Below are 27,529 nucleotides of genomic sequence, written 5' to 3'. Positions count from 1 at the left end.
TACAGTCCCACCACGGACACCCCCGTTTCTCTCCGTGTTGCACCTCAGGTCCCTCCGTGAGGCCTGGGCCTGGGAGGGAACATGGCCCGGAGGATGAAGAGGCTCCAGGTCGGGGAACTTTCATTTTAAATTAAAGATGGACCCTTTGGGCTAAGAATATAACTTCAGACAAGTAGGTGAGAAAGGACAGGAACGGTTATTCCCACTGACATTCTCATAATTACAATCCACTTCTCCCTCCGTTTCAGCGCTTGGCGCTGACCCAGGAATAAGACCCCGGAGGTGACCCCTGACTGTGGCTGCTGGGCTGAGGGTGGCCACCAGAGCCGTTCGTGCAGAAAGTCAGGGCGATTTCAGGAACGTTATTTCAGACCAGCGCCGATCTCCCGGCCCCAAGGAAAATTTCAGAAGTGAGATACGGGGAGCGGAATAGATTAGCAAGTGCAAAACACAAAGGCGTGAGGACAGCAGAAGCCAGGCACGAACACGTCCCTGCAGGTATCCTGTGACTCTTCAAACCAGAAAATGGGGACAAAAGCCCAATGGCCAAGGGGACTCGAGAAACAACGTTCACATCAGCAGGCAGGAAAAATGAATGAGGAAGGCACAGGGGCTAAAGGCTGCTGAATCACATTCCCCTTTTCTGTGCATACATCACTGAGAAAGTATTCAACACTGAAGGACTGTCTGTCTGCTTGTAACGTTAGAGCCCGTTATGGCCTGCCTTTCCACGCTCCAGATGAAGGGAGCGCGCTGACCCTGACTGCATACCAACAGCGTTCTGACATGAACTGCAAACTCGGGTTCCTTTTGGTAAAATTACATTTTACTCTGGAAAGGCCAGTAGTGGCGAAGCTCTAAGGAACCTTCTGGTGTCTACAGAGAAGATCTGAAATCAGAGACGGGAAACGTTTCAGTTCGGAAGGTTTTAGAGCTCAGAGCCCGTGTCCTCCCTGTTGGAGATTCTCAACTTTAAATCAAAATGCCTAGACTTTTTTTCAGGCTCAGCAACGCACCGCAGTCACAGGCAGAGGTGAACACCGCTGCCACAGGCCGCATCCTTAGAGGGTGAGGACGCGTGCGGTGTGTCCTACGTCCCGAGAAGCAGCTCGGGATAAACCCCGTCCCCACGTAAAGGCCGGGCTCCCCGGGCCCGCCTTGAGGCCCACCCCGCCCTGCTGCCTCTGTAAAGAGCACGCGGCTTCTCGCCTTCCAGGGGCCATGGCCCCCACCCTGCCGGCTCGGACTTCAGCCTCCCGACTCGGGCCCCCTGGTGTCCCACCACATCCAGGAGGCGTCCCAAGCCGTGACCCGCAACACCGTCGATGCAGAAAGAGGAAAAGCGCGACGCTGGGGCGGGGAGGGGTCCAACCAGACAGCAGGGCGGGCGATGCTGGGTTGGGGGGGGGGTCTAGGTAAAAAGTGTGTGCGCACGTGTGTGTGTACGTGTGTGCGTGCGCGCATAGGCAGGCCCCAGGGCACGTGTCACCAGGAGCATGCCCTGGGGCACCGCCCAGGACAACAGGTGCACCTGTGCAGGTGAGCGGAGGCGGGAAACCCCATCACCGTGGGGAAGGAGCAGGAAGGCCTGGTGGGAGCAACCGGAAGAGCGGAACTGGTGAAAAGAGAGGGAAGAGGAGAGTGTGGCGTGGTCCGCACGGTGCAGCAGGCGAACCCCGCCCAGGGCCACGGGTAAGGGCACTGGAGCGTCTCTGAGGCCTGGGGGCGGTAGGGGCGCTGCACCCCGAGACCTCAGCTCCAGCTCCTCCCCAGGGCCCTGGACCCCAGGACCGAGTCCTCAGCAGAGACCAGCAGTCTCGTGTCCATGAAAAAGAGGCTCGCTCTCCTTCAATAACCCCGAAACCTACCTCAGGATGTTGTTATTAGCTTTTCTGGAAGTTCTCCCCCTGCCGTGGATTACTTCTGCCTTGGCAGGCAGGGCGCTCCATGAGCTGTCAAGTCCGGGTCTCTCGCAAGAACGGTGCGTCCCGCATCCAGAAGGGATGAGGAGCCCAGGGAGCCGGGACGCCTCTAGCAGGCCTCCTGCGATGTGGGGTCACGGCCTCCCGGCGCGCCCACGGCTCAGCCTGTGTGGTCCAGAGTCAGGCAAGTCTGCGCTGCCCTCTACCAAGCGCCTCTGTGTTTGGATTCAGACACCAAACCTCGGGTGCTCTGACTCCTTGCCAGGGAGGGGCAGGACCCAAGGCTCGCCACCCACAGCAGCTGTGGCAGGAGGATCTGTACAGCAAAGCCTGTGAGATGCCCCGGGCCAGGAGCAAAGGTGGGACGTCCTGATGTAGAAGAGACGACATCATTCCCCGGCCTCCTGGCTCCAGAGACAGACAGCCTGGGAGCAAGGTTCATCCAGGCACCTCCACCCTCCCCTGTGACATGCCCATCAGGTAGTAGGGGTCCGGTTTAAGAAAAGAGTAACTCCTGAGGGCTTCTGGAGAGACACCCATTCTGCCCTTTAATGATCTGGGGTCTCGCATGAGGAAGTGAGAGGATGAGTAGTGGGAGGGGGACACAGCTGTCCATGGTCATGTCCCAACGAGCCAAAATTTCCACCACAAATCAGGGCAAACGATGAAAAGTAGGGAATCGCACGTCCTGAGCCTGGTACCCGAACTCAGGCGTCCACTGCTGGGAAGTTCAGTTTGCCTTTCCCTGAACTGTGACCCCAGCTCAGTTCTACCTCTCCCCGCCCCCCCCCCGCCCCCGGAGGGCGCACTCTCACGGCACTGCCGTCTCTCTGCCCTCGGAGCTCACAGCAGAGTGTTCAGCTTGGGGGTTATTGGTGCTGTTACTTGTTTAATGCTTCCTTCTGCCTGGACTGTCACATCCGCGAGGACAGGTGCCAACCACCGCCTAAATCCATCGGCTCACGGCCACCAGCAGGCAGAACCTCAACAAGACCCTCGGGAATGGGGGGTCGGGGGGGGAATGTGGATACAAGGAGCTCACAGCGTCTACCCTGGACAGACTGAACTCCTTTACTAACCTAGGGAAAACCATTTCACGATCAAGCGTTTGTCCAGATACTACGGGCCTCGGAGTTCACACCAACCAACCTTGAGCCAGGGATTTCTCACCTGTGTTCAGGGAACCAGCATATGGCCAGCACCTGCTACAATGAGACACTCGCCCATAAAACATTCTTCAGACACATCCTCAGGATCTAACAAGACACACAGGAGCGCTTGCCCTCTCTCATTCATTACAAAAGCGTCTTCCAGCTCTTTGCAGGTTGGTCTATAAGCTCAAGGGTCAGCCCAGCCTTGCACAGATGAAGGTGACCAGAAAGGGGCTTTAAACCAGGAAGGATGTCCGGACAGCATCTCAGTGAGGAGTCGAGAATCGTTAGTCCCTCAGGGCGGGTTTCCAAGTGAAGACATCTATAGTTGGTTGGCATTGGGGTCAGATAAGCGTGATGCTTCTGTAAAACCAGGTGGCTGTGAAGGCTAAGCCACACGTGGATACGGTGTGCAGGGGGACCTGCAACGTTTCTAAGTGGCTTGTCGAAGGGAAAATAAGAGCCGGGGGCACCCTTTCCCCACAGCCCTCCGGTTCCCTCGTTCCCTCTGACGTTGTTTAATCATGCATTGTGCCAAGGCCACCTCGCAAGGATGAGGGTTCTGCTAATGCCGTTTCTGAGGTTGCAGCTCTCCCCGCGCACACTACAGAATCATCTCACATCGCTACGTGCCGTCCGCAAACATGTTTCCACCTACAAACAGGAGGAAAATCCAACTGTACAGCTTTCCTTTGTCAGGCTTGACGCTGAGTCTCTGATCTTGAACTAAAACATACAGCCTCATCCTCCTCACTCTAAAAGAAAGCTAAATTCTTGCCAACCACTGTTGGGTCAGGATCTTATTTACCAAAAAATAACTTCTTCCATTAAGGGTCACGATGAGGACTGCCACGCCCCGGCACCGCTGACCACGGCGTCCACCCACACGAGGGCTTCTGGGCTTTAAGTCACGGGACACGCGATTCCATTCAAGACATTTAATTTCCCACGACTCCTTCTAAACATGGAAACGAAATCAACTCACTCTTTTCGAAGCTGCACTGGATGAGGTGTGCTCCAAACACAGTTACAGATCCAGAAATGTAGAATTTTGTATGGTTATGATCTGTCAGAAGTTTAACAGGTCTCAGGAGCGCATGGCGAAGGGGCAGGTTTTACGTAATGGAGAGAAACAGGAAGATGAGGGGGACCCGGGGGGGGGGGCGTGGCTCACGGTCCCCCCGTGGGACCCGAGACGGCATATTCCAGTGATGTCCAAAGCACAGGGAGACGTCTGTGGTGGGCATGAAGGATAAAATAAAGCCACTTGGCGCTGATCTGCTTTTAATGGCTTCCCTATGGTACAGTGTTGAAACGTCACTCTTGGATTCAAGCATATTTGAAAAAAAAACAAAAAAAACTTTGTTTTCAAGAGCTACCGAAAAGACAAAAGTAGGTGAATGTGGGAACCCACACTGATTTTCACGATGACTCTTCCAGATGATGATTCACATCCAACATGTGGACATAGGAACTAGGAGACATCTGGAAAAAATCTTGGCATTGCAAGACACCAGAGAAAACATGGAAAAGGAAACGAGTGTGCGTGAACCCATATACTCAGCGCACGGGGCGAGGAGCATGCCGTCAGAGCCCGAGGTGGAGGCCGTGACCCCAAAGTGATTAGATACTTGGGGTGTTGGAATCGAACATATGTCAGAAATAAAAGGACACTTCTCAGAGGCTCCCCTTTAAAAATACCTCTCACAAAGGCAGCTGGCTAGGGGAGGAGAGGAGCGCGGACAATGCCTGTAGTGATACGGATGCTGGGAAAAGCAGTTAACAACGGAAACCTATGGAGGTATTTGAGACATAAGGAGAGTGAACAGGGAGAGTTGGTTCCCCTAATGATTCTGGAAACGGATGATAAAAATCACTACGTTGACTAGAAATTGGATGTTATTTCCAGACAGACCTCCCAAGTGCGTACATCTCATTTTTTCTCCACCAAGAGCATCCAAAAGCTACAAACAAGCTTCCTAACAATGGTGCTATGACTCTAAAAACATCCCGACATCTCTCCAATTTAGGTGCTGGGAGAGCTTCTGTCTTGGGTAGAACCAGCCCTCCTTTGTGACTTGAGAAGTTCTCAGCTGGCAGTTCATGCCTGTGTCTCTACATCTAAACATCTGTCCCCAGCTGGACCAGAGTGCAAACTCCGTCCCCATATGTATCCCAGCTTTAAAATTCAGCTACTGCCTGTAACATAAATGACATTTTTAATGTCTCAAGTGCTTTTTAGGCACCCTGCCTTTCATGTGATCCTTTTGGCAACACTGGGAAATTGTAGGTCAAAGGTCATTTCCCTTTTTCTTAGGAGCACTTGGTCAAAATGACTTGCAGGAACACACCTGGCTAGTAGATGGTGGGATGCACGCTAGAACCTAGGCTCTTATTCAGCAAAACATCCTTTCCTTGAGGCTGTTCCTAATTTGAGAAATAAAAGGGATCTGTGATCAAGGGAGTTTGGGAAACCACATGGGAAAAGCCACCCTTGAAGGTTCTGAAGCTTTTTTAAAGATTCTGAGATGTCCCAGGGGGGACTTTAACCACAGCTCGTGTCCCCCAGATGTATCTGTTCTTGGAACGTTGCTCCGTATTCCAACCCAGAGGACACATCTGAGAACGTCCTCAAGGTGGTCTAAGGACCACATCTGGGGAAAGACTGAACTGGCCGCCAACACCCTTTGGAAAATGCTTGAAACACATAAAAATAAAGATTTCCAATCAGTCTCAAAAATCACACAAGTAGCTTCAAATACACTAAACAAATCTTAATTTTATTAAATAAACCTCCTAATATGTTACATACAGTAAGTAGCACTTTTCTCTGCACTTTGTCTTTATGTATTTCACATCTTAGAAGTAAGAAAATGGAATTTCTTTTTAAACATACTAGATTTTGAAGTCTTCGGTAATTCAAACGTGGTGTGATGCCTCCCACAGAGTTAGTGCTTAATAAATAAATCACCGTTATTATTAATAACTCATTATTACTAGTCCAAATCAGTTAATTTATCCAAAGTTCCAAAGAGTTTACACAAAAATATTCACTTTCATTTACTTAAGAAAAAAATGTAATATCTAGGAAGAAACATGACACCTTTAATATTTAGAATAATGGTTACATTTAATTTATGGGAAAGAAATCTTCCGTGTTCTGGTAAAAATAACAGAAAGATAAGCTCATTCTTCAGTACTGCTTGAGGTCTCAAATCAATTCTACACAGATACTAAGAATAATAAGAAATGAAAAGAGAATAACCAGTTGATATGTAAAGGATAACATACAAAGCACTCTTTCTTTAACTTCCACGCGTAAATTAAAAAAAAAGATCAACGAAATAAATGTATGCATAAATTGAAGACTATTGAATTCTCCAAAAAGGGCAATAAAATATAGTCTCTGTCTCAAAAAGGAATTTTACTTGAGATTTAATGACAACTAAGAAAGTCTCCTCTATTTATGATCGTGGTGGAAGTAAGATCCTTTATATTAAAAGTAATGTTCGCTCCTAAGACATTTTTGGTGATCACTGCAACATAGCCAAAAATTGCCAGGCGCGTAAGACTGGCGAGCAGATGCCTAAACCCCTAACCAAGCAGGCACTGCCGCGTCTCTGGCGACAGCGGCTAACGGAAAATAACCCACCTAAAACGGCACGCACATCGGGAAGACTGGAAACCCAACCTCTCCTCCTGTGTTTAGATGTGATGAGACTACAGAATGTTTTGCACGTGCTTTCTTCTTATCGATCATGACCTTAAGGAAAAAACGCTAAGGATCCCTGTCTTGTGTCTCCGAAAGTAACAACCAAGCCAGGCCCGCAGACTGACGCCTCCCTGGGCTGCTGCAGGTGGGGCGCAAACCCAAGACGCATCGGCCCCGGCGCCGACGCGCCCGCGACCAAGGTGATGCCCCTCGTCTCTGCGTCCGGGACGCGTGAGACACAGGCCAGAGTCACCTCCTGGGAAATCAAGGCGTCCTGCCCAACTTGTAACAAAGATGACTCCCTTGTAACCAGAGTGACGAATTTCCTAGAGGGCAGAGAATGTGCCAGGATTTCCTGAAGGAAGGGGCCGGGGAGGCCCCATCCTCGCCACGTAGGCACAATGGCATCTCTTGACACGGCCCCGAGAGGCTGGCTTCACTACATCCTCCCGTCTAGGTTTCACTCTCAACCCTGCACAGAACAGACACCCCCCGGAGGTGAGGCAGTGCTGGCCTCCGCGGCCGGGCTCCCCCTAACCGGCCTCAGGCGGGGTGGGGCTCCGACGTGGGCAGACGACCTCCGACCTGCTCCACAGCACCGACAAGGTGGTTGTTTGCCTAACCTCGTGGAAGTTCCTCCGGGACGGGACCTGGGAGGGCTGCCCACGGCCCCCAGGGAGTGGTCCTCCGCAATCTAGTCCATCACCGCTCATTTAGAGAAAGGCTTCAGGAGGTCTGCTTTCCTGGGCGGGTGGCCAGTGGAGCAGTGTAGGGACCACGGATCCAGTTTCAGAGCAATGGGAGCTTGGTCAAGGCTCCAGAACATTCTGAACCCCGAGGCCCTCTGGTTGGGCCTCCCGGATCAGGATCGTCTCGTGGTGAAGAATGGAAGCTGACTCGTGCTCCAATTAGCACTGGACCCTGCCGCCTGGGCCTACTCCCTGTAAGACACTAGGCTAGTCCAGGGGCTCTCAGACCAGGCTGGGTTTGCTCCCCGCCTCTCCCCAGACGCCGGGAGGTATCTGACCTCAACCCGGAGACATTTCAGCTGCCACAGCTCGGGGAAGGCGGGGGCTACTGGCATCTGGTGGAGGCCAGGGATGCTCGTGCACATCCCACAGGGCCCGGGGTGCCCCCTCCCACAGCAAAAAGCGACCCCACCCAGGGTGTCAGCAGTGCCAAAGCTGAGAAGCCCTGGGCTAGCCGGTTTCTTCAACCGCGAGATGTGTAGAACGATGATACATGTGATAAGACGCAGCGCTGCGCCTGGCCCAAGGACCACTGTGGGTACACACCAGCCCCTTTCGCTCTCTCACTCCGACCCTCCAAAGCCAGGATGTTCCTGTCCCGGCCGAGATCTGCCTTGTCTAAGCAGAGGTGATCATTTAATGTCAGACGCAGACAGACAGGTGTACGTGGAGGTCTGACATGGGACACCTAGTGACTGTGTCAAATACACACAGGCGGTACCTGGCCAGTGAAGCCACGCCGTCCACCGTAACGAGAGAGAAGCGCGCGAAGCACAGGGCATGAAGCAACCCAAGCTTCTCCCCGGATCTCCAGGGCCGGAAACAGAATCACTTCAGGCTGGCCAGATGCCTCCAACCCTTTCGATCAGAGGAGCTATGTGTTTCAGACAAGAAGACAGAGATTTCATTTTCAAAGCTCTCTGCTTTGAATACCACCGGGTGAGCCGGTGTGTGGAGAGGGGCTGTGATTTACAGTCTAATTAGCAAATAACAGGAGAATGTGCTTCTTCCCCACGTCGGTGGCAAGGATCTGGGTACAAGCAGGTTCAAGTGTTCTGAGAAGCTGTGAGACACCTACGCTGTTGTCATCATCCCTTGGAAATACTACAGTTCTGCTTCAGTAAGACTTTCTGTGCTCCCAAGCGTGTGGGTTGGGGAAGTCCCTTTTAAGAGTCGCTCTATTAAGAACCATCAAACCTTTGCTATGGTCACATTATCACCTGGCCACAGGAGCTGTTTTCTCTGATCGGTGTAGTTCAACTCAGCATCTATCTTTTTTGCAGACGTGTGACAGGTGACCCTATTCTATATCTAAGTGAGTCTGGAGGATTAGTGAACACATGATACGCCTATATCCTACTTCACCCAGGAAGCTGTCCCTTTACTTATGGGGACAGCTTCCACCAGATGCCCGTAGGCCGCTGGGATCGCTCCCTTCTCAGGACAACTGTAACATTTGTTTTCTCTGCTGTTTCCCCTGCAGTCTGATCATTCACCCTGAACTTGTTATTTATCTCATGCGTATGTCTCTTAGCTCTCTTACTTCAAGGAAACTTGAAGCTTCCTTCTTCAGACACTGCAGGGTCACAGAACAGAAGGACAGCTTTACACAAACATGGGCTCCTCTGGTTAAAATATTTGAAAGACTTCTTGTGCAAACTCAATTTTTACAAAGTACAAATGGTTATGTAAGAGGAAAGGGCTAAACTGGACTCCATGTTGGATGTGTTTCTTTGACTTTAACCTTTGCTTTTCGTTGCTTTAATCACATACAATGGCCTGCCTCAGGGAACCCTGCCCACCTGTGAAGCTAACACTGCCCCTCCCCGAGGCTAGCCAGTCCAGGAGATGTTTTGCAAGACAGGTAACTCTCTTTAGTTTACTTCCCCACCTCTCCCTCTCCAATTCTAGAGAAGAAACTGGCATCCAGACCCCGATAAGATGGTTCTTTCAGAGACACGAGTCTGCCCTCTTCTCGGTCTTCCTCGCCTCAACGTCTCATCTCTGATTCACTGGCCTGTCGTGGGGTGAGCAGAGCCAGCTTGGACTCGGTGACAGTAAATTTCCCAGCCTGTGGCAGTAACTCCTGCGAATCCCGTGCCTTTCCCACTTCCTCAAATAGCGGACAAAATCAGGTTATCGAGCAAAAGAAGAGCTTAACTTTTGGCTCTTTCTAAGTAGGCAAGCATTCAAAACCCTGATCAGTTTAAGGAGTTACCATTCCCACACTGCTGAGGCCTCCGGAAAGACACAATGTCACTGTGCACAAACCCAAGTCAATTACCTAGAGAAAACATCTGAAGATCTGCACGGCCAAGCCCGGGCAGAGGGAAAATAAATAAGTCAGCAAGGACTGAAATCCACTGAAAGGCCCATGAATTTAACTGCTGAACTCAGAATAAGACCCGTAGTCCTATACTGATAACTAAGTGATTGTGAAACACCAAGTGACCGAATGCATTAATATCTGCCTATGAAATCTGGACAATAGGAGACATTCTCTCAATTAATCATATCTCCAGAAACGCAGGACTTCGCCAAAAGGGGTTTGGCAATTTATACTGGAGATATTCCAGTTTCCATTGGTGGGTTCTAAAGAGCCAATATGTTAAAGTGGTCCTCAAGGGATGGGTCTCAGAAGCAATGATTTCCGAGGTTCTCAGGCAGCTGACGCTCTGTCTCAGGTACGTAGCTTGCACGCTCCCTGAGTTATACCGCACCTATCATCCTACTTTCAAAAACAAGTCAAAGTTCATTTAACTTGTAGACATCGGAGACCAGAAAAATAACTCCTCTGAGAACTGAAAACATTACACTGGTAGCTCAAAAGCGGGCCTGTGATTTGAGCCACTGGATGTCAGTTCTGTGATGCTCACGCTTGTGTTCACGGACTGCGTTCACCCCCGATTAGCACGTGCAGGACCCGCTTCGAGAACAGTGGTGGCAGATGAAGGAAGACCGACGTCCCCGGCGGACGTGCCAGCCGAGAATGCGTTTCTTTGTTACCTGACCCTGGGATGGAGACATGGAACCAGATCTGAAGGCCCAGCTCCGTCCAGCTCAGGGTGTTTCCATAGTTAAACTGATTATTTTAACACCATGTCTGAGACAATAAGTGGAAGTTTAAAATTTCCTCTTTCAGTGCGAGGAAGGCCCTCTTCCCGGCGCATGCTATGCGACCCATGGGACCTGAAATACTTATGCTCAAGGGGAGAAAAGACAGAGCTCTGATTTCTGTTTAATGGCTATAATAGTAAATCATTTAGCTATTCTCCTAAATTTCGAGAGGCCATCAGAATTCATTCAACAATTACAGTCTTTTAAAACACAAATTCAGAATGCTTTAACCCATAGCTCGCCAATATTTTATTTTAAATAGTCTTTATTTACTAATAAGGTACAAAACTCAAAGTGGGCAATGGAGGAGACTGTTGAGGGAGCAAAGTCAGGCCAGGAAGGATCATGGAGGTCCTGCGACCTTCTCACCTTGACTTTCTCATGCCAGAGTGGAAGGCAGGCCCTACAGTGTAGGTCCCTTTGTCCCCAGTAAGCACAGACCTGGCCTCCGCTGACATATTGGCCACCGCAAGGGCATCCTCAATGCTTGGATTTGAAAAGAAATGCTTGAAGACCCTTTCCCTGTTGGGGTGGGTGCCAGACACCCCCTGTGAGTGAGCTGTGACCTGCCTTCTCTAAAGATGCTTCACCAGCTCTGAACTGACGTGGACCAGGTCCCTGTCAAGTTGTTAAGTCGGCCGAAAATGTTTGGAAAGCTACAAACATATTTGGAAAGCTACAAATATATAACAAGGGATATAGACAAAGAGGGGTTATACACAATGGGTAGGCTTTTGGTTAAAATTCAGATGAATCAGGCTAGAAAACATATGTACAGAATAGGATGTCTGAAAAGCACCAGAGCCTGGGGGAATGCCACCAGGTCTGCAGCTGATGCAGGGGAGTGGAAATGGAGAAAGCGGGTGGAACAGACCCGTTCTCTCTACGAGTAGGGAACACCACCTCCGCCTGCCCCCGCCAAACCCTGATGCTTTAAGTTACAAGAAAAGCATCGTGGTGTGGATACAGGTCTTCATTTCCTATTTGTTGACACAAGTTCCACTTTTTGTAGTTTGAAGGATGTCTTAGTTCAGTGTGCTCACAATTCAAGTTGGAAACATACACATAGAATCTTTGTGGTGTGATTCTACTTGCCCCTGCTCGCCAGGATGCAGCCTGGAACCAGCTAGGAAAACTCCCCAAGGAAGAGAAGGAATAGCACACGAAGATGAATTATCGTTGATAAAGCTGACGATGGAAGGCATACAAGTGCTTCCACATACTCCATTCATTCAAAACCTATCCAGGTGATACTGGTGCCACCACTGTCAACATTTTTTTAAAAGAATAATGTTGGTATTTCAGCACACAGCTGAAAAGAAATGAAGCAATTTTCTGTAAAGCAGAATTCGCTGAATTTCAAAAGTGTGAGTCTGTGACCCCATAAGCCCTGGGCAGACCAGAAGGGAGAGAAGAATTTGCACCCTGGCCCGGCTGACACCTCAAGCATCCTGAAAGTGGACAGAGGTCCACGGGGGCCCCTCCCCCCTTCCACACGGCCCCAGCTGCTGTGGGTCCCACTGACTGGTCCACCCGCCACATTTTCTCACGGCCCTGACCAGTTTCCGTGGTGACCCCCAGACAGTTGCAGGATGCTACCCTGTCCCCGGGTAAAAACCCTGTCTCAAAACAACTGAAATGCACAGATCCAACCTGCCTACAAAAGAAAATGAACTACATCCAGATCCGTGATTCTTAAAGTCAGAGAAAGGCAGAGTACTTACTTAGAAAAGATATTATAATTTTACATTTAGGAAACAATAAATAGTGTTTCAGTAAATAAACCTAGACAAGTATGTTATGAATCTAAAATTCTAATTTGAAGAGGCTCTCGAGTTCAAAAGAAACTTTTTCTTTTTTCAGGAAAAGGCTAAGTTTAGTTTTCATGTACTAATTCCAAAGAATGCTATTGACTCAAGATTCTCTGCCAATACACTCGTTCCTTCTAGAGTCAAAAAAGGAAATAAACCAACTCACTTTTTTGACGGTAATTGCCACCAAATAATTACAATCTTTGGGGAATAGCTGTTAAGATTCCTCAAAAATACCATTAAGTCTGGTTTTGCTTCCTTCGTATTGCTGTGGGGAAATTACTGAAATGGTAATAAGGCTTTAACATGACTTACTGATTATCTGGTTGTTTTAATGTCATTTCTAATGACTTCCACAGTGATGGCAGTTCAAGAGGAGTTGCTGTCATCTGAGTTGGGGCTACTCACCTTTTGTCCCTTGACGCCGTGGCAATCACATTTCCCGCAGCCAGAGCCAGCACACCCACCCTGGAAGTAAAAGAAAACACCTTTAAATAGAAGCACACCTGCAAACTGAGGTCCACATTTACCTGAAATGATTTTGGCATCTTCACCTGTTCACGGGAAAAGCCCCACCCTTTCAGCATGACCATGATTTTAATACGTGCGCCCTCTGGATTTGTTCTGATGGGCAGTTCCATCCTTGTCCAAGGGTCCATCTCTTTTCCCCTAACAGGCAAAATCAGCAATCTGCGAGTGGGACACATCACAGCATCCCTCAGTCCAAAAAGTGAAGGCTGTCACTGCCACCTTAGAAATGGACTCTCTCTCTCCATTTCCCAAAGTACAACAGGACCCCAACCCCTATTTGCAAGGCTACAGAAACGTTGCTCTTCTGATTCAGGAGTTTCAGACCTGAGACCACAGGAGATTGGGGTGCGGGGCGGGGGGGAACCCATGCTTTGTCCCTCGCATCCCTAGAGACACAGAGACATGCAAAAAAATATTTTTAAAAAATGTGTAAAAAGGAAATAAAAGAAGCCCAAACCCTGAAGAAACGATTTCTAATTCAATTAAAGCTGGGATGCTCAAAGAACATTCCACAACAGAATGCTCCTTGTCTTTCACAAAACACAGGATGAAGGATCCAAGTATATAACACGAGCTGGAGAAGAAGGAGACTAGGGTGTTCGAATGCCCACCGGCTGCAACAAACAATCAGTCACCATCTTACTTAACCACATACGTGTTACCGTCCCCATTTTACAGACATGAAAACTGAGTTAGGGGGTTTCACATAACACACCAGGACGAGGCTGAGATGAACTCAGCTTCAACGCCCATCATGGAAAACTGCCAGCGTGTTACAAGGCAAACACATGGTGGTATGCGATACATTTGCAATTTTCTTAGAAGTACCCAAATTCTAAACCAAAATAGATGTAGATGTTGTGGATAGAATGGAAGAGGGCGTGAGAGGAATATTGATAATTTAGTTCATGAGGTTTATTAGTGGCTGGATATTAAGTCTGAGATAAAACATATCTAAGTGCTGCTTCCAGCGATACCGTTTCTGGAAAATAAAACCATACCATAAGTAGTGCTGTGATCGTGTGAAGTCTTTTTTAACAACATACTCAAGTCTTAGTTCCCCTGGCTTGGAAATCTTCTGCATAAAACAACCACATCTGGAGATATTTATTTTATAAAATGAAATCCAAACAAGTGCCTCCAAGACAGTAAGCTGTTCTTAATTTTATATTTTGGAAATGAGGACAACTGACCACAGTCCAAACAGACCCCAGAGATTACAGATCTGTTTCTTTCCCTGACTCATCTTTCAGGCAATTCTCCGCATGCACTCGCGTACGCTCCCAGCATCTCAGATCAGCCCACGTGCTTCAGAACCTGGGCTGGGGTGACCACGCACAGTTGTCCGACGAGATGAGGCTAAGATCTTAAACCCGTGCTCCAGAAATTCATCCAAAATGCACAAATATAAAAGGACCAAAGGATTCCAGAGATGCACTTCCTCGACCGTCCCCAGGAGAGGGCTAACGGCTCCGGACCCAGGGCCCAGGCCACGCGGACCACGTGCCTCCACTGGGACCCCTGTCACATGTTTCTCATAGTTCTTGGCGTGTGTGTCCCCAGAAGCCCGAGAGCACAGGGAGGGCAGGCCCAGAGCCTCACACCCAGCCTGATGCAGTATTTCACCTGAGACCACGTCGGTGGTAAGAATCCACACCAGCCAATAAAGCACATCGCTGACTGAACCGTGACACGTCATCCGCTGTTGGGTCCACCTCGGTTGCAGAGCTGCTGAAACCTTAGTAAATGGGCATCTGGGCGCTGATGAGATAGAGGAGCCGCTGACCGATCCCTGCTGTTTCGATGGTGGCGGTGGTGGTGGCATCTGCCCATTGAATCAACCTCAAATAACAACCCCAGAGGACAACCCAGGGACACTATGTGTCAACTCACACAGCGTAACTACCGCACAGCACTGTGGGAAAATACTCCCAGAAGGAACTCAGCAAGGAGCGTGGGCCCATTCCTGATCCCCACACCGGCCAGGGAAGAACGCAGGTTCCCAGAGATGCCTGGGCCCCCGGAGCTGCTCAAAGCTGCTAGGTTTAGCCCCTAGGCCAGGGGAGCCCAACACGTGAGGCAGCCTCGAGTCACCTGCGCTCCAGGTGGCCTCTTCCTTGCAACTGTCCCATCCCCACAACTCTCCTGCTTCGGAGCCAGGTCCAGAAACCCACCTCTGCTCTTTAAACGCTGTTCACTGGTTTATCCAGGATATCAGAAGGAAGAGTCCATCAGGCTAAGACCCACTGAATTAGGAAAAGTCCACCCCCCACCCAGGCGTAGCTGCGGGAACCCAACCACAGCCCCGGGCGGTAGTGGCTTTTCTAACTACATTTCAACAACCGGCGTCTTCAAAACTTCAGGTTAGGTTGGCATCTAATGACTGAGGCTGAAAATGGCTATCTGGGGATTGTGAGGCTTCCTCTTCTGAAATGCTGGTAAAATCTCAGAAGCTTATCTTCACTGGAGGGAGGTTACAAAAATGCATTTCTTGGAACTGGTCCCTGAAGCTATCGGTAAATGCCTTAATTGCAGGGGACCCCGGATAAGAGGTTACAGGGTCCCCATAGTGGATGCTGAGGTGACATTGTTTCTTGAGCTTTTGCTACAGAAACACACCCAGCGTGTCTGGGTAACAATTCAGCAGTGTTCCCCTGGACAACACTTCAGGTCATGACAACTCTGGGGGAGATGAGAGAGAAGAAGGCCTCAGGTCTATGAGAGGCCCCACTGTAGACATAAGGCACCCCCACCCTGGCTCCCACCAGCTTACTTCAAGCAAAAAGCAATTCTTGATCCCAGACAAAAGACATTCATGCTTCCTTATCTGCTTTATTCACGTAGGAAATTTTATTACCCCTTCTGGCCCTAGAAGACAGTTCCAAAGAACTGACCATTCTAAGAATATCTAAATGATGGTCCACTTTCCAGAACAAAAGGCATTTTTAGACCATGACTTTTGTTTCACATTCTGGGTGGCCTAGCATTTTATGTAAATGGCCCTGTTTGGGAAAAAAAAAGCCTAATTTTTATAATAACAAACAAAAATCACGAGAGGCTCATTTACTTTGCTAAACAAAATCTACTTTGAAATGTAGCTCTCTGGCCCTTTACAACTGCTCTCATATATATAATGATCCAGGCTGGATAGCACCCTGGCATGCAGAGTCCTTCTAGCTGTGACTCAGGGGAACACAGCTAAAAAGGACACCAATGACGTCCCAAGTGTCCCTTTCAATCTGGTGTAATGTCTGATTTTGAAATAGCTCATTAAACACAAGCCTGCAGTAATGCAAGTCTCAACCCTCCGTTATGAATTGGTATTTGAAAGGGCAAATAAACTATACTAGTTTCTCAGAGTCGCGATTTTGTTGGTGACCTAACATGCTAAAGGCCATGGCACCCATTTCGTGATTTCCTGAGGAATTACATTCCGCGTCCGGATCTCTCAGCAAAATCAAAAGCGAGGAGGCAGCCCCGGGACCCCAGCGGCCCCTGCCTGGCTGCGCTTCTGAGGGCGTGGACAGTCTGCCGTCTGCAACATGCTGGGTTCCAATCAGCTAGCTCCCATCCCATCTGTTTCGGCTTCTAGAACAGGAAGAACTTGAACATTCTGTGAAGTACTCACACTCTTTCCTCCTGCCCTTCCCCTCCCCAGAGTGCAAGGTCAAATAAACTAGCTTCAAGTCCCCAGGGCCATGCCTGTGCGTTCTTCCCGGGAGACGCACACGTAACCTACAGTCACGGCGGACGAAGTTGGTCTCCACCTGGAAATGGGGGATACGACTGAAGGTCCCAAAGGTCAGAAAGTTGTTGGTCTTGGTCCATCTTACAGAAGGACCATCCATGGTCCACAGCAACACGGGTCACTTAGACCAGTGAGGGTAAGAGAACCCTAGAAAGTTCTCAGGGAGAAAAACACCACCATTTATACCCCTAAAACCACAGAAGAACTTACTGACAACCAAGTCAAACTTGACAGCCAATAATTTACCATGAGACCATCACAAATTCCCTCCCAATGGAGCTGACCTGAATTAACAGTATTCGAACAGAAAAGAGAACATCAGTTCTCAGTGAAGTCTGTCGGACACACACAACATCAATAGCAGGGATCAACTTTAAACGCCCACAAATAATACAACTGAAAAGGAAGCAAAAGGGACAACAAAGCCATTCCTAAATCGAGTATCTTTTACATTCGGTAGGAGTCTCTTTATACTTTTCACGAGAGGATAAAACAACGAATGTTATTCACATTTTCTTTCATGCCCCAATTAAAAGTTTCCAGAGTCAAACCATCAGAATTAATGCTATAAAGTATGCTAAGTTCTAAAAATTCCCAAAGATTTACGATACACAGTACGAGCACCAAAGAAGGAAGGGCAGTGATGGGGTCAACGACTTTCATTTGAAATAAAGTCTATTTCCGGTCTTTCGCTGATCTACAGACTGACAGAAAGTTCTGCACATTACAGTGAGTCCTAGGTAGGGACGCAGGAAGGGGGGAGGCTCGCTGATTCCGTTTAGAGAGACTTTTTATTTAACCAGGGAAGCCAACTGCTACGTTATTCTCTCTCTCTGTGCGTGTGTGTGTGTGTGTGTGTGTGTCAGACAGAGAGAGACAGAGAGACAAAATGCCCACTCGTACTGCTTTGTTAACTGTGACATACCTTCCGCAGGAAGGCATATTTAAAATCAGTTGAACAGAGTGACGTATTCAATTTTCTGATTTTTCTTCCTGCTTCTGATGGGAGATAGACCTCTACCATCCCCACCATAACCATTTTTATGTGTTTCACGTCCTGCCAAATAGGGACAAGTGGAGCTCGGCCAAGTCTAAACAGCTTATCTTTCAAATTCCTTTTCACATGCTCTGCGCTGTGCAAAATGTCAGAATAGTTTTGTGGTGACAGGACGATCCCCATTTTCTTCCTGGTTGCGGCCCTTCTTCGGGGAATCTTGTGAATAATTATCCACCCCACTCAAGAAATACGTAGAGACACAGGAATGTATTTTAGGGCTACTAGAGCAGAAACGGAAAGCGTGCAGAAAGCAGAAGTGGAGCTTCCAGGCTCCCCGGGGTGGGGGGGAGGGGGCGTCAAGTGGGATGGCTCTTCTGGAAGGCGGCAGGCGGCGTCTCCGGAGCTGAGCATCACCACTGTCTTGTCCCCAGACTGCACTCCAGGCACCTGGCCCACAGGTAGGCGGGCGGATGTCCACCCAAAGACACGTCACGTGGTGTCATGACTGAAGCCGTTTCACATCTGCCCTTATCACGAGCCACAGAAGTTTGATCTTTTCAACCCTATTATTTTTAATTCTGTTTCATTACCCCCAAAATGTTAGTATGGTGAATAACATATGATCCCTCCCCACAAAAAAAGCTCCATGAGCTCACACTCTTTTTTGGAAACTAAAACATCATAAAGAAATAGAGTACATATGGGAGATTTTCCTATGTATGTCCTAACTGCCATCACGTCTGTGATTTTAACGAAGGTGAGCCATTTGGGGTAATTCTTGTTTGAAATGTTTGTTTGTTGCCATAACATTCTGTGCCTCCATGGGCCCCCCAGCCCAGACATGACTGCCCTGAAAGAGAATCTTAAAACTTCTCCAACAGGAGGCAGGGATGGATGGGGAGTTTCGGGGTGAGCAGATGCAAAGTATTTTATACAGGATGGATGAACAACAAGGACCTACTGTAGAGCACAGGGAACTGTACTCAAGATATTCTAATAACTCATAATGAAAAAGAACATGAAAAAGCATATATATTATAAACACTGAAGCACTTTGCTGTACAGCAGAAATTAACACAACATTGTAAATCAACTATTCTTCAATAAAATAATTTTTTTAATTACAAAAAAAAAAAAAAACTTTAACAGGGGAGCACACACAGTATGACCCCATGGCATTAAGATCAAGAACAAGTGAAACCATCGGCAGTGAAAGTCGGGAGAGTGTTGGCCTCCGGTGGGGCTGCCCAAGAGGTTTCTGGGTGCTGGAACATTCTCTGCTGGATCAGGGTGAGTGGCGACGTGTAAAAATTCATGGAGCTGTGAACTTACAATGTTTGCACTTTGTTGTGCTTTAATAAAATTTTTCTTGAAGGCATGACCAAGAATGTTTATTGCAACACTCTACACAGTAGCCCAAGCTAGAAACAGCAGACTAAAAACCCAGCAGTCTGGATTCACGGAATGAAACCCCTACCCACTGAGGTACGCTGGCTACGACACAGGTGGGACTCACAGACATAGTCTGAGCAACCTGGAACCAGGTACGGAAGAACAAGCTGGGTGGTTCTGATTATACAAAGTTCAAAACCAAACAAGATGAAGCTGCAGAGTGGTCACCCTTGGGGGCTCCTGGTGACTAGAAGGGGACTCACGGGGCTTCTAGGCTTCTGGAAACATCCTGGCTTCTGAACCACGCTCCAAAAAGGCACTGAGCTGTGCCTTTATGATTTCACACATTTCTTCAGCAAAATCTACCCCCCCCCTAAAAAAAGTGTGCACAGGATTCAAGAGTTAATAACCAGATAACTAATAAGGACCTACTGTAGCACAGGGAACTCTCCTCAACACTCTGTAATGCCCTATATGGGAAGAGAATCTAAAGAAGAGCAGATACGTGTGTATGTATAACTGACGCACTTTGCTGCACACCTGCCACTAACACAACACTGTAAATCAACTGTACTCCAATTAAAAAACAAAGAACAAAAAAGAACTCCAAAACACTATGTTGCAAAATTACATATAATAAACATAAAAAATTAAATGAAATAGTAAGTGTGAAGGAATTCCACTAAAGTAAAAGAGAAGAAAACCCCACTATTATACCTACTCTTATGTAATGTTTTCTAAAGTTTCTAACCAATAAAATCACTTATGAAAACCAAAAAAAAAAAATTAATAACAAGATAGCAAACTATAGGCCAAACACTGAAGCGTAATAACAACTTCTCAAAAGCCTACATTTGCACAGCGTTTTTGAACTTCCAAAAATATGCTTGGAATTGTGGGTTGAAGGGCAGCTCATCTCCAAGGAGCTCACAACCCGTCTGTTTTCTCCTGCACTTGCTGTTTTTCTATCATCATGGTTTTGTTTTGATGAACGTAAGACAGACGTGATTCCAAAGACGTGAAAACAATTTTTCATCCTTAATCCAACAGAAAAGAATTTTAATTAAGTAAAATAACATGTCTGCTCCAGTCAATCATGGAAAACATGGAAACAGAATATCCCCACGACTTTTCAGACTCACAAAACATTTTTGCTCGAATGTGACAATAACGAGGGTTGATATGTTCTCAGCAAAGAAAAAGAAAAAGAAAAGGAAAAAGAAAAAGAAAAAGAAAAAATACGCATGACACATTTGAGAAGCAAACTGAACTTCTGACACGCAGCATCTCTTGTAGTCTAAGAACAGAGCCTGCAGACTCTGGTGGGGCTCCCGGCAAACAGCCTGAGGACATGAGGGTGTCTGTTTGGCTCTCTGACCATCGCCATGTGATGGCAGTTCTGTTCTCCTGTATCCCCCATCGTACAATTTTGGTGACTCATTTTCATGTCTTTTCTTCCCTTTTTCCCACTCAGTGGGGGTGGACGTGGGCTGTCCCTGCCCAGGAAGTGGGATAAGCTAGAGGGAGCAAGGATGCAGCCCAGCACTTCTCCTCCGGGGCACTCACGGTCCTGCTGCAAACAGATGTGACTATAACTAATTGCCACGTGACAGCGGCTCAGATGACTGTGTGTGAAACGAGTTGGTGGGCTGAGGGTGTCCGCTGGGACGCGTGGGTGGGAACGCCGCCTGGCGATGGGAACTGGGGGTGGGGGCAGGCTCCCTAGTGGTTGCTGAGTCACTGGCCTGAAGGACAAATGCAGAGGAGTCCATTTCGGCAAGTTTCCAACCCAGGGGTCATCCTCCGGAGCCAGAACGCTCTCCCAGACCCACTGACTGTCCTGTCCTGGGCCAGCATGTGGCCCGAGAGGCTCCGGGCCCTGTGTGAGCCTCACATTTCCCACCTTCAGAGGGGAAACCTCCCATCAGGAAGTTTCTCACACTTAGCTACTCTCTGCAGGTTCCCTGAAGGCTCTTCTCATCTCCCCATCCTCCACCTGGGACAGCCGTCGCCCTCCCATCCTTCTCACCTGACGCCCCACATTCCACCTGGACTCGCCTCTTCCACAACGCTTCCTCAAGAGCTACAAACCTGTACTTTCCAGCCATCCTTTGAAGAACAGCACATTTTACCCAGTCTGGCATGAAGAAAAAAAGCTGGACTATTTCCTCCAACTTTAGAAACACATCAACTCCTCCGTCATGTTGAAGTATGTGGAGCTGTCCCTGCTATCTTGGGTTTTCATCTTTCTTCTCTCCATACCCCAGTCTGGCTCTTTCACGTCAAATGCAGCCTCTCAGCCTGGCCTGGCCTGGCCCGGCCCCTGCCACTCAGCCACCCACCTTCACGTCTTTCTGCTTCCAAGTCTGGCCACAGTTGGGATGGGGGAGCCGGCAGGAGGGAAGACGCCCAGGTGGCCCGTGCCCTTCATTCATTCATGCCGAGTCTCAGCACCCCTAGTACTCACCTGTCACCTGGTCCACTGTAAGATCCTAGCATCTATTGCGCACCTGGTATAGGGCAGGCATCCCCCTGCCCCATGATGCTAAGAATAAGGAGTTGGGGATCTTAGCAAGCAGGATGGGAAAGTGAGAAACTACAGGACGAGGCACCTCACAAGAGAGGGAGCAGAGTCCCACAGACACACAGGGGAGGAGCCCTACGCCCTGTCCAAGGGACCCCGGGACCCCAGGGTAGGTCCCACTGGAGTGAGAGGGGAGGGCGCTGGCCTGACCAGAGAAGGTGGACTTTGGGGGAGGCTTTGCTGCAGAGAAAGAGGCAAAGGAGATCAAGCCCAGCAAGAGGGCACAGGGTGCTGGGGAGAGGGGGGCACAGAGAGACGTGCCAGAAGGGCAGGGACACGTCCTCTTGGCAGGACAGAGTCAAAGGGCATCTTAGAAAGGTAAGTGGTAGGGGAGCTGTGCCCTCCTAGGAAGAGGGAGAGACTGCGGGGCTGCTGGGAGGTGGGCACGGGGGCAAGGTGGCAAAGAGTAAGATGCCAGTTCCTGAGGCAGATGGGGAGTCGGATTTTGAGGCTTAATTATCACGTGTGCGAGCTCCAAGTTTAACACTCAATTTAAAAGCATATTTTTAAGCAGAAGTACAGGGTGCTTTCTGCATGCCCATCAGTCTCACTAAATGCACTTGGAGTAGGAACCATGCTGCGTAGCGCTGCGGATGGAACTCTCAAGGGCTGGAGAAGGAAGAGAAGGAGAGAAGGAAGGAGGAGGTGGGAGGGAGAGGCAGGAAGGGAGGAAGGGGAGGGAGGCAGGGGGCGGGCAGGGTGTGAAGGAAGAGGCCAGGCACCACAGCCCACCAGGCGACCCAGGCTGGTCCCGCTTGGTTTGGGGTGGAACTTATCAGAGTCGCCTCCTTTGACCACCTTCACTGGAGCCTCTCGCTCTCACCCCGTAGGTGAACCCCACATTCACATTGCTTCCTTTAGCATCCTTGTTTCAGGCTTAGCAATATCATATCAACATAGTATCTTACAAACATTGTTGCTGAGATGCCACACATCTGCAGGAAAGTAGATTTGAGAAAGAGGTTAGAAATGGCCTCTGGCCTCAAAGAACAGCTACAGCGCTTCCAACCCCACGCCAGGACCTTTTCTGCATTGTAGCTCCAGAAAAATTCCTAACCAGGTGTCAAATTTAAATCAAAAGAACACTTAGTGAACTTCTGATGCTTTTCCTTCTGGGACCCAGGAAATCCACTGCAGATACGCTGCACACACCACTGTAAGTAAGAAGCTCCAGCAGCCTAGTCTCACAGGGCACCAGGTCCACCTGCTGGACAGCTATCGAGGGATTCATGCAGAGTGATTTCCCCCCGTAGGACTGTCTTTAACAAGATACCTTGAAGGACCCGCTTGCTCTAGGAAAGTGCTGAGTAACTAGCACACAGGCATGAAGATGGCTTTACACTGCGCATTAAAAAGTGGAGTCGATTTTCTGTTTATCCCACTGTGTTCCACTTCCCAATGCTTTAAGGACCCTATGGTCTATAACACACTTAAAATGGAAACATGAGAAGCCTAAGTGACTAGGGAAAGAGGGCAAGTATGACTGACATGCAACTCAAAAACAGAGTTTAATTAAACCAGAGGTAATGGGATTACCAACTTTTTTTCCCTGAAACAAATATTATAAATCACTGCTGATTTCTCCCCAGATTAGGGACATCACCAACCCCCTCCAGTCTGGGTCTGGAAGGGGATCCAAGTGGTATGACACTCCCCCCCACCCCCAACCATGCTCTCTCCGTTTCCACCCTAATAGGATATACTCCTCTTCTAAAAAGTGGGTAGGAAATGCTGCTTTCTGGTGGAACTGCAGAATGTGGGATGGCCCAGTTGAACAGGCTGTAACCTCACTCTCCCCATAAGGATTCAACAAGCACATCCTCTGTGTGGGTACCGTCCCCGTACTAGCCAGGAGAAGAGGATGGGGTGCCCCTGTGGAGCTGGCCATCTATCAGAGAAGCCCCGTGCCCTGCGGGACAAATCCTGATGCAGGGAGGTGACCAAGGAAACCCCATGAGCCAGCCTTCGAGGGGGGAAAGTTTGTGGGTGTAAAGAAGAGCCCGAGACTAGAAAGTCAGGTGAGGGCATCGGAGAAGATCTCACTGGAGAGGCTGAGAGAATGCAGGCTGTACGGACCTTGAAGGAAAGCCCAGTGCTTTCTCTCCAGTAGGCTGCTGGGAGCATTGAGAAGTTCTGAATGAGGGAGAGGAACTCCTTTCTCTGCACCTTAGTAACATTCCTCTATGGCGTGAAGGAGACTGGGGTGAGGAGGACTGGAGTCAGGAGACCTATCGGGGAGTCTGACAGGAGGGAGCAGAGGCTACACCCAGGGAGCAGCCAGAAGGCAAGAAGAGGAAGCGTTCAAGGGATGGAGAAGACAGAGCCCTGAGGGCTCAGAGTTAAGTGCGGTGGACAGAGGGGTTTCCATTGGCCATGTGGACATTGTTCCCGTCATTTCAGTAAACAAAGACCCTGTGGCCACAAAGCACCAGGCATTGTACTCCCCTCCCAACCCCCCACCAGAGCACCCTGAGGGGATTCAGGATGGAGAAAAACAGGATACTGGCCCCAGACAGCTACAGTATATGTGGAAGGAGTGATTTCAGTAAGGCCGGACTCTTGCATCTTCCCGTACGTAGAAAAACACCAACATCATTAGCATGAGCTGTCTGATTTTTGTGAGTAGCTACAGTCTTTTGATGTTCAACTACATGTTTGTTCTGTTCTGTTCTGTTTTGTTTGCAGCAAAACCTCCCATATATCCTGGCTCCTCCCTTACCTCTTGGGAACAGTCCCTCAGAGCTGTCTGAGAGGCTGTCTCCCGGGCTATAGTCCTCAGTAAGGTCCCCAAATAAAACACACGTCTCCACTTTTAGGTTGTGCATTTTTTTTCAGTGGACAGGTGTGATCAGAAGGACAGTGATTCCATCAGGAATAATGGGAAAGAGGAGGAAGGAAGGAGAAGGGCGGGGAGGAAAGAATGTCACGCATTTTTATTTTATGATAGGAAGAGACAACGGATTTTCAGTTTCTTGGTTGGTAACTCCACAGATCTTATGGAAAGATCTTTATTTGTCAAAATGCATAGCTCACATTCTTCTTTAGTTATCAAACCTTATTTAACTCACGAGTATATTCACTGATGCAAGAGAGAATGTAAACCCTCGTGAAAGACATGGTACGGCTCCAGCGGGAAGCCCCCAAACTTCATTTCAGCCGATCGTCCCAACCCCCCACCACGGAACACCCAAGCAGCGCTGGTGACATGAAAGTAAACTAGCTTGACGCGCACCTATTGTTCTAGGTGACGTGAGAGATGGGAAACGAGGCCTGGTTTCCTTCCTTCAAGTATATTCTAGTCTAGACAAGGAAAATGCATGTAAAACTAAACGACTTGGGAAGACCATTGTTGCTGCGGCTATGAGAACACAAGGTGCTTGAGGAGGAAAAACAAGTTTGGGTGGGATGCTACACTGAAGGGAAGAGATGATGGAGGAAGACGAGACAGGACCGGGGACGAAGAGCCTGCCTTGCTAGGGACCCGCTGGACGCTGCCTGCGCTTCCTGGAGGCGGCAGGTCAACAGCAGCCTGAACCGTGGGTGAGATGCCTGAGCCTGGGATGCCCAACATGGACATTCCAGAAGGAGGAAGCAGAAGGAACCAAACACAGAGAAGGGAAAGCACAGAGGGAGGTGAGGAACACTGAGAAAGCTACACTGGCTTGGACCCCAGGAGCGCCAGCTGGGGCAGTGGACCACGCAGACCCCGGCCACATGGTGGAAGGTTTGTAGGCCACTCCAAGGCAACTAGACATCACGCTCCAGGACAGGGAAGCCTGGAACAGTATTTTCAGGAACGAGGATGGAGAAATGGCTATTCTTGCTGGTAGGGCAGAGCCTAACCACACTATGCATCTAACGCGTGTATACAACATCAGTTAATTCCTGCCACTTCCATTTCACAGAGACCATGAAACACCCCAATATGACAGCAGTCACAGCTGTTCCCCCCTTTTGTCAGATATGGGACATGTCTGAGAAAAAGCGTGCGTGTTTAGACTAATCCCTGGAAGCAAGGATGAAGCCAAAATGTAATTTTCATAACTGCGTTCAGCCTCAAATACCAGTCTCATCCTAAAGCCACTCTTCAAAAATACATGCGAGGAGTTAGAGTCCTCACAAACGACAAATTCTGAAACGCTGCTGTGCAGCTCTGCGAACCCAGAGGACTTACTCTTGGAAACATCACTCCAAAGGATAACAAGACTAGATGTGTATCTTTCAAATCAAGTCTGAAAACTCAAACAACACGTGAACAGAAATTCCCCGGAATAAACTCTGGAATAACGAACACCTGACAGTGTGGCGAGTCCTCTCCGCCTCTGACAAAAGGTCAGAGATCTGCTCGGAAGAATCTTGGTGACAGACTCCCAGGTCACGTGCACATTGGAGCTGGGACTCAACCACAAACTTCAAGCCCATCAGGCTTTTATTGGAAGATAACGGACATGGTGGACCAAAAACACTGCTTTGCAAGAGCTAAGTGGCACTTTTGAAGGACCTACCTAAAAACATAAGTGCAATGCTTATGGTTAAAAGAAGGAAAATGGGGTAAACCACAGAAGGAAATGGTGGTTTTCTCAATGACACACTCTGGTATTTACACTGCGGCTGAGAGAGATGCCAAGAGTCACCTCTGAGGTTGCCTTGAGGCTCCAGGGTCAGTTAGTGCCTGCGGAGACATCATTCCCAAACCACAGGTCCCCACACCACCCCTGAGTGGAGTGCTACTCCTAACATTTAAGAAACCAATCCTTAAGTTTATCAGCTTCTGTTGAAACCCAAGGTCGACCTGTTGACAAACAGCTATTAAAATGTGTTATGCTCCGGAAAACCTTACCTTTTCCAAGAGCATTTAAGACAAACATTTAGTCGACTTAAGCCATGCATAATTTATTATGAATACAAATATGAAATAAATACAGTATAAAAAATATCACTCACTCCATTTCTTTGGCCCTTCGATTTCAATGACACACAAATAGTTCTAGTTTCTTCATTTTTTTTCCACCTGTATTCATTACATATTTACTGCCCCATGACCTATCATGGAGAGTTTTAAGAGATGTGTGAGCATTAAAATATGGTTTCTAAGGGCAAAGCACTTGTATAAGTGTGTTAACATCTAGAAATACCTAGAAAACCGTTTGCTACCACTTACAGTGAAGTTTAAATTAAAGAAGGGGAATTGGACAGTGAACCCCATTCAAAACAAATATTTTCTGGAGAGGTTTATCCCGTTGGAAACCAAAACCACACCTGTGGTTTTAATACATATATTTTCACATTTTGATGAAAGTCTTTATGTGCTATAAGGGAGCTGATTTTCTTTGAAACAATTTTAGTGTCTTTGCTATAAACTGCCAATCCTAGAGCTCAAATTTCTACATTCATTTCTAAGTGAAGGTTCATTTTTAGAACAGCCCATTGTTATTTCTGCATTTGAGGAAACCTGGCATTATTCAAAGGGGAAAACTAAGGAGGACGAAAAGAGAGGGGATCATGTGCATAGAATATTGGGAAGATGTCCTGAATGCAGTGAGCTGGACCAGCTCTGGAAAGAAGTTAAATACGAATGACCCAAAAGTCAACAAAACTAGTGCAAAGGAAAACCTGGCCAAACAGTACACAAAACATGGAATCCTTAAGGGATTAACATCACGATGATGGAATCAGCCAAATTCAGGACAACTTGCAATTCGGTCATTTTTTTTCCCCTATACGTAACAGAACTGACAGTTCAGGACATCAGTGCTGGTTTTTCTGTGTTAAGATATGTGACGTGACAGGGTAGCAAAGTGACCTCCACTTTCAA

The 27,529-nt window shown here is 48.4% G+C and overlaps 1 protein-coding gene across 1 annotated transcript in view; it reads right to left on the bottom strand.

The window, feature by feature from the left end:
- The window catches only part of COL4A1 (collagen type IV alpha 1 chain), a 137,177-nt gene that overhangs the window by 67,514 nt on the left and 42,134 nt on the right, over positions 1-27,529 (bottom strand). Inside the window, exon 2 of the mRNA XM_057707669.1 lies at positions 12,871-12,930. Coding sequence (XP_057563652.1) covers positions 12,871-12,930 — 60 coding nt within the window. The remainder of the gene's footprint in view (positions 1-12,870; positions 12,931-27,529) is intronic.

The sequence above is a fragment of the Hippopotamus amphibius genome, chromosome 14 (assembly GCF_030028045.1).
Source record: "Hippopotamus amphibius kiboko isolate mHipAmp2 chromosome 14, mHipAmp2.hap2, whole genome shotgun sequence".
In the NCBI taxonomy this organism is placed as follows: Eukaryota; Metazoa; Chordata; class Mammalia; order Artiodactyla; family Hippopotamidae; genus Hippopotamus; species Hippopotamus amphibius.
The sequence above is the reverse complement of the archived record's forward strand: the minus strand, read 5'-3'. Positions and strand labels throughout refer to the sequence as shown.